The 11,077-nt window shown below is 39.9% G+C and overlaps 1 protein-coding gene across 1 annotated transcript in view; it reads right to left on the bottom strand.

Annotated features, from left to right (window-relative positions):
* Positions 1 to 352: 352 nt before the first annotated feature.
* Positions 353 to 11,077, bottom strand: part of AGPAT3 (1-acylglycerol-3-phosphate O-acyltransferase 3) — a 29,157-nt gene continuing 18,432 nt past the window's right edge. The window contains exons 5-9 of the mRNA XM_010724191.3: positions 9,724 to 9,877; positions 8,896 to 8,998; positions 6,645 to 6,720; positions 4,534 to 4,732; positions 353 to 4,038 (exon numbers count right to left, since the gene is read on the bottom strand). Coding sequence (XP_010722493.1) covers positions 3,950 to 4,038; positions 4,534 to 4,732; positions 6,645 to 6,720; positions 8,896 to 8,998; positions 9,724 to 9,877 — 621 coding nt within the window. The 3' untranslated portion in view covers positions 353 to 3,949. The remainder of the gene's footprint in view (positions 4,039 to 4,533; positions 4,733 to 6,644; positions 6,721 to 8,895; positions 8,999 to 9,723; positions 9,878 to 11,077) is intronic.

Raw genomic sequence — 11,077 nt, 5'->3', positions numbered from 1 at the left:
GCTTGTGCCAGCTTCCCTTTTACTGGTTTCATCAATGCCAGAAGAGATCTGTTGAGGTAATGAGTGCCTGTTTGTGGCAGGCCTGGGAAGGACTTACACTCCCTAACAACGTTTTGCTCAGAACCAGCAAAGTTGCATTTTCAGTAGACTTAAACACAACCTTCAGACCTACTGGGCACATCAACCAGTGACAAAATGCAGGAAGACAAAGCCCCAGCTATGCGAGGTGATTACAAGAGGACTGTTCAAACTGGAAAACTCCAAGTTCCAGCCAGGTTGTAAATGAACCATCTGTGGAAAATACAGACAAGCAAATATACAGACATCAGTAGGTGGTGACAAGTGGTAGGTATCACGTGGAATTGAGCAGAGATGTTCACTTTTTTTTATGTGAATACTAGGCAATTAGGACAAAGGTAGTATCATATTCATTGGTCAGCAATTAAGTACAGAGCCCTTCGAGATATGTTAAAGCAGAACAAAGGAACGTTGCCAGTGCTGTTTGTGCCAGAGACAAATATTTTGCTCAGTAACACTAAGTCAATTGCAAGAGCACATTCAGCCCACAATGAGCAACAGAGAACTGTAATCCCTGTTGAGCCAAGACATCTGGATACCGGTTATCCAAACATATCACAACCGGTCCTTCTTCAGCATCAGCTTTTTGTGCCTTCCTCACTGAAAGACACCACCACACCAGCAGTCTCAGAGCTCTCCCTTAGCTTCTCGGATGTAGGTCAACACGATGCCACCTTGGAATTGCAAATCCAACTTTGAGAGCAATATCATCGTTCTTCATTACAATGCTCAGTGCTGCCATGGCCCATTTCAGTCATCTTCAGAGCCAGTGCTGAACTCCACAAGTCAGCTTGCAAGTCCATACTGAAAGACATGGTATTTAATCTAATCAAGCAATAAATGAATGTTTTGAAAGGTGGAGAGAGAAAATGCTCCTCTAGCTTTATGTTTATTAAACTTATACAGCATGTTGAAAAGCAAAAGACAAAAAACATGATATATTTTTATTTATTATTGCTCTCAAAGGGCTTGGTAGTCAAATATACAAGCTACGTTCTATTAAACCAGAAGAAAATTGTGTAAGATATAAAATCTACGCTCACTTTTCCAACCCAAGCCACCTGCTAATCTTCGTCAGTGACATTAACTTTAGCTATTTCAAGTTATTTTAATTTATACATACTGTGTATGTGTGCGTGCGTGTGTACATAAAAACCCCTATTTTAAGAGGCAAAATTCAAAATAAAGAGCTTTGTGTTGGTTTTGTACTGTTTTGTGCACTGCTGTATATTTCAGTTTCCCAAATGGTTACTGATATGTTTGCTTAGAAGAGCAAATTAATTAAATGATGATGCATGTATCATATTTTCAAAAAGAAAGCATGACCAATAAGTTATAAGAAAATAAGAAACGTGGGTTATTCTCCCCTTGATGTACATGCATTAGTCCCATGATTCCTAGTAGGAAGTTGCATGCACTGAGAGGAGAAGAGTATCCCATAAAGAGAAAGGCTATTAATTCCTTTCTCCTTTAAATACTTCCCCTCTTCTCAACATTAAGAAGGGATTTATTTTGTGAAAATCTTGTCATGCCCCATTAATATACTGCTCAAAATGTAAGTATAAAACATAGTGATCAGCCTGCTTTGCAAGCCTCACTTTGCCAGTACAGTTTACTTATACTCAATATCATCTTCAGGAAGCAAGTATACAGCATTTATAACACCTTTCTAAGAAACAAGAATTATACCCAATATGTCCATTAATGAATTACTTATGGGAAAAGAAAAGGGAAGGGGAAAGAAAAGAAAGAAAAGCCCACTGGTTTTAGCCTTCTGGTTAAAAAAGTGAAAAATCAGAGTTAGCTTTATCAGCACTTGGAATCCTAACCATCTTTAAGTACAAAAGCATTCAGTAAGGAAAACAGAGTTATGGCTAGGATCTGTTCTCAATTCCTAAAGAGTATTTCAAATTTCACTAACAGTTGCTTATCCTCTATCTTAGGGAAGATTTTTTGGGGTAGAAAGATAATGTAGTAACGCTGAGGCTATGGGTACAGTGATTCGGTGAGGATAAGTCTAAGCAAAGAAAGACAACATAGGTCATCCTTCAAATCCTTTCGTTGGAAAAATCACTAGTAAAAATCGAGTGCATGACAACAGCGATTGATGACCCTCAGTAAAATATTCTTCCAAATTACAAAATTCCTCTTCCAGTCTTTGAAAACAGAAAAAACATGTAGAAGAGGTTACAATCCAACAAAACAAATATGAAAAGAAGGTAAATTATTACTTTTTTATCTTTGTTACTAGGGCAAAGATGAAAAATAACTATCAGTGCACTGATAAGATCCGCTGTTTACAGAAGTGAGATAAATATTCTAGTGGCAGCTGGGTTAAACTGACAGACCTGGAGGGTCAGCTTCTGCCCTCAGCTATGGATCTGCAACCCATTTCCAATTGTAGCTAAATGCAGATTTTGACCATCAGAATTAAACACGTAGGTAACTCCCATCTATCTGTATCGTTCTGTAGTTGTGCATACAGCAGCAATCTGCAAAAATCTTAGAGTGTGCATTTAGAGGGGGAAAAAAAAAACAAAACAGACAGGTACAGCCATGATTCTGATCTCTATTTTCAGTGGAAAAATCTAAAGGTCTACAAGTAAAATTAAAGGTATTTAATATCCCTGAAGAGACCCCATACTCATTCTAATGCTTAACAGCAACGAGTCACCTTGTAATATTCTTCACATTAATATCTACAGCACAACCAAGTAGAAAGTGCAGCACACTCTACTGTTACACAGGGTATGATCCTGCTTTCATCTGTATCGACACCAAAACTCCATTAGAAGTTCAAGAGATGCCAGCATTTGGAATCTGATTGCTACAGACCTTTCCTTTCAGAATTCTTGTAAAGGACAACATTATGAAAACTATTGTGCTCATTTCTGCTATTATCTCCCTTTTTACTAAGAGACATTGATTGAACTGGACGTAGGCGATGACAGACATCAACAGAAATAGGAGAAAACATCAGGACAACTGAACAAATTTCCTTCTTTGCACAACTCCAAATCCCATGATCAAAATTCAGAAAACAAACCAAAGTCGAGCAAATTCAAAATTACATATGTGTATGTTGTGAAACAGGGCAAATAACACTCAAGACTGAAGTACTATTTTGTGATTAAACAGCCTTGAGCAGTTGGCAGGAGATATGGTGAGAAATCTATACAGGATAAATACTAGTGGATGTGTTCTATGGTATGTACCAATCAGTAACACAATGCTTCCCAAATTCTGCTATCCATTCTCTAAAGTTACAGAAGTTTTAAGAAGTTGCCTGAAAATAAAAAGTATCAGTGTAACATACAAATAGGATTTAATCTGTAGCCATGACAACACAATCTTTCCAAAATGACTAACCCAGTGAACATGTCAATTAACTCAAAAATGGTTGATTTTTTTCCTGGATCATTAATTAAAAAAGTTGAAAATCAACAAATGCTGTTGGCTTTAGCAAGAGGAAACGTTCTGCGGCTCCTCTTGTAAAAGTGAATGTAGTGCTCTTGACAGAAACCAGTGTACTCAGTCATCTGAAGATGCACACAGCCTATATTCAATGACATCTTTTCTCCCCCTACCCCCAAATCCCCAACAAAGCAAGAAAATTTAGATTCATCCTCCCTCCACCCTGATTTTCTCCCATAGTTTAACTACAGTAATCCTTAAACAGGCAGAAAGTCGATGCATTCTCTTCAGGTGATTCCTCCAAATTCTTCATTCTTGGCTCAAGTTTTATTCATTAATATTAGTCATCAGTTATTAAGAAAAAGATAGTTTCTAAATGTTTATTGTTTTTGTTTTTTTTAACTGAAGTTAATTGGATACCATAGTCTGGTTATATGTGCTGAACTGTAGCTGTCAGTTATTCCTTTTTCTTGAATTCTTGGTTGCCATAGCTGGAGCCTTTTTCTATTTCAGTTACTCCTATCAGTCTACGAACTCCAAAGGAAGCTTTAAAACATAACAAAGAAATGGGATGTATATTAAAGCCAGTTCAAGGATTCAGGAGATTACATTAAACACAGAAGCAGAACAAACATACAAATATGAGTTATTCCAAGCCTAATGTCAGTAGATACTACAGAATGCTGCTTTCCAACTGCACACTGTATGAAGTTGCATGTAGACCACCTGTTTTTGTGTGTTTTCTTTTTTTTTTTTTTCTCTCCAAGATCATAGACAAGATGTGCAGTCTGAGTATTTTCTCCTTCAGACATGGACTACAAGACTCACTTGCTATTGATTGCTATAGATACTGCTTAAGATATGAAGGCAAATCTGCCTGGATTAAAAGCTTTTCAGATAATAAAAATACTATACAAGGTAAAAGACTACATAATGAGCTCTTCTGCAAGTCCCATTCATATCCATAATGCACAGAACTTATTTGAGCTAATGGATCCTATTACATGTCACTGGGCTTAGCATCTTCTCTGCTTTTATTACCTGCTCCGACAAATCCCAGGAATGCAAGGATAAGGAGAGGTGATCCACTTGCAAAAACTCCAAAGCCAAATGTGAAGAGAGGGGAGAGAAGAACTGTGGCCCAGAAAAGAAAGTTTAGGAGAGTCCATGGTCTCCTAGGTGGTTTAAACTGCTGGCCAGGAAATGTGCCTTCTTGATTATACATCTCTTGCAAAGCATCCTGGAAGAAAGAGAAGATGGATGAAAACATAATCATATGTTTTCACTAAGCAATCCAAAACTAGTTAACTCTAGGACAACATCGAGGACATCCTCTGCAGTAAATACTTGTCAAGAGTAGGTGGCATCCATCTCCATCTGCTGTTGCAGCTTTTTTGCTGTTTGGGCAGTTCAGTTGACTGCCAGAGCTATTACCAGCTGAGCCCTTTGAAGGCTGTGTTGGTTATGATCAGAAACTGAAACAGTATTGGCCTTCCCACCACCAAATAACTTTGTCTGCTTTCTTAATCTCTTAGGAATTTAGGGTAGTATAAGCCACAGTTCAGACAGTACTTGCCTCTTTGCTGGATGCTTTTTCTTCCCATTTTTACTTCCAGAAAGGTCAGAGTGATTTGAGTAAATCACAGCACAAAAATGCTATATATACAGCAAAAAAGAGGAAGACAAATCACAAACTGACCAGTAGAGACAGCACTGTACTAACCATAAATGCAAGACTTATTCTTCTCTTGGTGTGTAAGAATGCTCTATAAGACATCCGAGCCACTACCAAGGATGGTTCAAGTTAGGCTATTTCTTTTTTTTTTTCCCCTGCTTAAGTTGTTTTTCTTTTAGCTTCCCTTATGAAGGGCTGAGATGTTCAAGTTGTTCTTTGCCAATAACAAAGCCTTTTGAGGCCATATCCATTGTACAGGAAGAGCATTTTAAGCATTCCAGTTACAACATATTGCTACAATCATAAGATCAATATATGAAATACCCACATATATAAATAATACCTCCCCTGACAACATCTCTCACATCTCTCAAGTTTAATGGAGGAACAGCAAACATCAGCAAGGAACACCAAGCCCTCAATTTGCAAGCAAAGCAGAGCATTCTGTACAAAGAACGGAGCCAAGCAGAATGAAATTCTGTGCTGCATCTGCTTAGCCCTGCCATTGGTTGTTTTACAAAGATACAAAGAAAGGCCCTGTAAAATACCTCATGAAGTTTGCTCCTCAAACCAGGCAATTTCAGCAGGAATTTTCATACCTATGAGTATTCCAGACCCTTAAAATTTGCTGCCGTCCTACAGACCTACAGTCTAGGTGTAAGCTTGGAAATGTTGCTGTGTAGGCTAACATAGCAGAAGAAAAGCAAAGACAATATTTCTGTGCTCCCTGTTCCCCACACACCCCCCAGAGAGGAGGAGTACAACAATCAAAATACACATTTCAAGTTCAACAATCCACCAATTAGGGCTGGGCAATGTAAATTACAGTTCTTTCCTCTCTCCCGTTCAATCTGTGGTCATGAAATAAACTATCTAATGGGAAAAAAGATAAGAAATGAGAAAAAGCTTCGAGACCTCTGAAGACACTCTAGCCATTTGCAACATCTGTCCCTGGCAGCAGATCCCAGGGACTATCTGTACCATGCCACATACTGTTTCAAGAGGTATTACAAGAAGACAGAGAAGAAAAGTGAGTGTGGAAGAAATATAAAAGCAAAGGACCAGTGTTGCTAAGAGCCTGGACTGGCTGCCCCCGGCACAGTTATCATTCTTCTTGAGTTCATAAAAGCATCCACGGGGAACACGGGGCTTTTAGAAATGTGTGACAGACCCAAGAGCTGAAGAACATAAAAAGATGGTTGACTGCTATTAGTCTTCTGCAACAGTTTCTGAAGCCTTGAAGCCCACTGTGCTTCCCAACAATTTGAGACGTACTCAATGGCTGCAGAGGGGTGGCTAAAGGGCTCCCTTAACAGCACACCTATACTGCTCCATTCAATAGTTTGAGGAATAGCTACCAAATTATATATATTTCCATCTCTTCTCTCCCTCTAGTGGAATGATGTGCATTTCTCAATTCTTTAGTGTACTACCTCTGAAAATTCTGAAAGAAAGAAAAGAAAGAAAATCTATTTACCTTTTCTTGGTAAAGCTTATGAAGCCAGTTTGCAGCTTCCTTTTCATCTTGAGGGATATCTTCCAAAGGAAATCTCCTGGTTTAGTAGAGAGATGAAGGAATAAACAAAAAAGAATTAAGAGAAAAATACAGGTGTTTGACTTTAGACCTCTATTAGAGAAGATCTCCCATTGAATAAAAGACACAGACTAGATGCAATAAAGATGCAAAAATTCACTTTGTACCCACTCCATGGAAAACAGCTCCTACAGACTGCCTTCTTGCTCTCTGCCTCTCTGGCCATACAAATAAAAACACGCAGCTCTGGTGCATATGCAAGTTATGCCCAGCTCTGGGCACTTACTTCACCTCACTGAGAACAGCTGCCTTTTACACTCCTCTTCCTAGCAGTGAAGAGCCAACCCATTTCCTGCATTCTTCTGTTTTCTGAGATACGCTGTTAGCACATTCACAAATGCATTGTCTCCTTTCCCAGTGGCACACATCTTGATGTCATTGATCAATTCAGAAAGAAGATGCATGATTTGTAGAGGTGAGGGACACACATCTCCTAACCTCAGCTCAAGCATATTTCGGCAACGCTCCAACAGTATGAGGTTCCTCTTACAGCAGGGCATTAAGAACAGAAGTGTTATTTCTGGGAGAGCTCCAGATTCAGTGATAGCACATAAAATTTATTTGCTGTTGTTCAACCAGGGAATGTGTTTCCACAGCTCAAAGTGAAGCTCTTGAGCCTGCAGCAGCAGAGGGAAGACACTCTAACACATTTCTAATAATTTCTGCATCCCATAAACAAATGGAAAACTAGGGTTTACGGGTTTCTTTTTAATAGCTCTAACAGGAGGAGATGCTCAATTAATATAAGTAATGCTCAATAAAAGCTCAGTAAAAAGTCATTTGCTGAAAGCTCTTTGCTACAATTGTTGCTGTGTTGATACCGCCACTAGAGGGTACTCACAGCAATAACATTTACCAGTTTAGCTCTGGGGTCCATCAGGACAAAGATTGGATCATCTGCAGCTCTGCACAGGTATCTGCATATGCATATATGAAGAACAAGAGCTTACATACTTCCTTTCTCTATCTAAGCCATGTCTGCTGGCACATCAAGGACAGCTGAAGATTTTAAAAATGATCTCCTCCCCGATACGGAATAATAGGTTCAACAATAGAAAAGCATGGAGACAATGTTGATTCACTCCTCGATCATATTATAGATCAAAATTACTGAACAAGATAATTACTAGTTTCTATAGCAGAGTGCCATTAGTAATTTCACCTGGCAGCCTTCCCCGAGATAGTATTTCTTCCACAAAACCCCTGCTGTACCTCGACACAATGGATGACCACTGTGATTCCTACAGAGCCTTTCACCCTTGGAAGCTGCTGGCATGCATCTGCCATGCACAAACCCAAGGGCAGAGGTGAAAGGAGTGAGAGAAGTAGCAAGACTACCTGCTACCTCAAATAGCTGAAGTGAGCTGTCAGAAGAACAGTGGAAAGAACAATCAGATGGTGTGTCATGCCCAAACATAAAAGGGAAAGGAAGAAAATCAACAGGAAAGTGCCATTAGCTTCTATGATCACAAGGAGGCCTTAGAAGAAGGAGACCAGAAGAAAGCAAGAAAGAGAAAGCATGTGTGTGAGTGCAGGGGTGAAGTACACGCTATAGTGTTAAGTGTTAACAGTCACTCCTTCAGGCAAAAAAGTAATGAAGAATGTGAGGAATACATCACCTCATTCATATGATGTTTGAAATTCGGCATTGTTCAACTTCTAATCTGCTAGGCAAACCATGTGACAGAAGGAGAGAAACTGGCACAACAAAGAGCTTTACACCACTCACTATAAGAAACTACTAGTTTTGGACAGGCTATTCATACTATGTGTGTGCTATACAAGAGACTGGAAAGGGGACAGAAGAGTTAGTTGGCTTCCTGTTCCCAGCAGAGAAAAGAAGGTGGTATGTAAGTGCCCTCACTGCACAAAGCTTGGGGAAATCCCAGATGGACTGATGGTGCTGTCAAATCCAGCCTTAAAAAGCCTATCCAATGTGCTGTGACTTGCTAGGCAAAATCAGGGCATGATTTTCAAACATGAAAGCAAACTGAAGCAGGGGAGAAACAAGGAGGGTTCAATGGCCTGCAGAGAAAAAAAACTACAGCAAAAGACATTTCCCTCCAACATCTGCATACACTTCAACATGACAAAGCATGCATCTTAAGGCTGACCTCCATCATGAGATGCTCACCTTACACACATATCTGCTTCGTATTTCTTTCCATAAAGAATTCCTAATAAAGACGGGTTCTTGTTTCCTCTGAAATTTAGTGTTACATCATACACTGCTGAAACTGTTGTAAAGAAGAAAAAAATGGCTGTTACATCAGTGATTCTAGCAACCATGTTGCCAGCATCCTTGCATAAAACAGCACCAGGGCCCTGTGCAAGCCTTACATTAATGATGTGAGGTGGCAGTCCTTCATCTCTTTGTGCTTACATGCTGTATTTATCTATTTCAGCCACCTGACGTTCCCAACTACGTTACCAAAACACAAGGTGACTTGGTGAACTAGGCAACAATGGCATAGATGAGAAGACTATTTTTTTGAAGTGGTAATAGAGTTACATGGCACAAATAAAATTCAACTCTTTGAAAAGGTAGATAACAGCAGGACAAGGGGAAATGGTTTGAAGTTGAGGGAGGGAAGATTTAGGTTGGATGTCAGGGGAAAGGTCTTTACTCAGAGGGTGGTGAGGTGCTGGCACAGGCTGCCCAGAAAGGTTGTGAATGCCCCATCCCTGGAGGTGTTCAAGGCCAGGTTGGATGGGGCCCTGGGCAGCCTGGTCTAGTATTAAATGGGGAGGTTGGTGGCCCAGCATGTGGCAGGGGGTTGGAGATTCATGATCCCTGAGGTCCCTTCCAACCCTGGCCACTCTGTGATTCTGTGAAATAACACTCCACACAGTGAATGTTTATTACTGCCAACTCACTAATTGTAATTAACGTAATGAACAGAGCATACTACACTGTGCTACACATTACAGTTAACATGAATTAAAAACAGCTTGCCAGTACCTGTTCCCCTGAGACACTGGACAGCAGTGGTAAAACCTTTAGTTCTGGGTAACAGGTGGTACTTCAATTTGGGCAGCCCCTTGGATTCCGCTACCTCCATACTGATACGATGCTTGGTCTCTGTAAAACGAGTTCCTTCACAATACAGGAGAAACTAGCACAGCAAGACAAAAGGCAAGAACAAGGATATCTTGTGATCACAAGAAACCAAGCAGAACGCCAACATTTTTTGTAACGTAAGCATATATCTGTGCATGTGTACATAAACACTTCAGGAAAAAGAGTATTAATCATTACCTTGCTCATTTACAATTTGTACTGTACAAGCAGAATTACTCATCTGAGGACAGACCTGTTTTCTGAAAGCTTTTCCAATTGTTTTTTATTATTATTTGTATCAGTTGTGTTCATAAGCAGTGATGTGTTTTCCCAAAACCTTTACCTTGTTCATCATGTAAAGCATCAATCTGACAGGAAAAACCTCCCATACAGACTTCAGGCAGCACAAAACTATCTATCTGTCCTTTTCCAGCCTCTATGTTACCACTGCTCTACTTGAGAGAGAGACCAGAAGCAAAGCAAAGCCATGCCAAGAACCAACAAACAAAGCCCATCTGAGCACTTTGGGGTGAAGATCTGTTTAGCCCTGGTCATTTTGAAAGGTGGACATCATTCCCATCACGCTTTGATTTTACCTTGGAAACACTGCAGGACTGAAACACACAAATCTCTGCACCACAGGTGCAACAGGCACAGGGGAAAAGCAAAGATTGCTACTCCTCTTTCTCACAGCAGTACCATGCAGTGCTGTAACATTGCAATTCAAACAGAGGACCTGTTGAATGAGTCACTATATACCTGCAATTTGTTAGGGCTGCAGATGCTCAACTTTTCCTTGGTACTGTATATAAATAATGTCCATCACAAAAGGTAAGTTAAACGAGTGTTAAAACTACAAAGCCATGCACACAGTTGTTGGAAGTGCCTGAGTGTGTGAGAGCATGGAGCTGGCCCTGCAATCTTTATTTGGCCTTTGAGAGAATACCCCTTATGAAAACAAGACCAACCACAGGCAGGTGCTGAGGACAGTTGGAGGTATAGAGGCTGATACTGCACACTGAGCTTCTGGTCTTGAATTCAAGTTCTCTTTCCCCTAAACCAAACTCTCATCTTCTTGTAACTCAGTGGAGAAGCAGCCCTTTTGAATCAAGTACATGAGCAAGGCACAGACTGCACTGTGAAAAAGACCTAATGAAGAAAGGTTGTACAGGCAGTGCTAATTACAACACTTGGAATGCAAAAAAATAGGGAATTGATTTGTTCAAGTCAATTTTAATCATGATTTAAATTACCA

Source organism: Meleagris gallopavo, chromosome 1 (genome assembly GCF_000146605.3).
Source record: "Meleagris gallopavo isolate NT-WF06-2002-E0010 breed Aviagen turkey brand Nicholas breeding stock chromosome 1, Turkey_5.1, whole genome shotgun sequence".
Taxonomy (NCBI): Eukaryota; Metazoa; Chordata; class Aves; order Galliformes; family Phasianidae; genus Meleagris; species Meleagris gallopavo.
The sequence above is the reverse complement of the archived record's forward strand: the minus strand, read 5'-3'. Positions and strand labels throughout refer to the sequence as shown.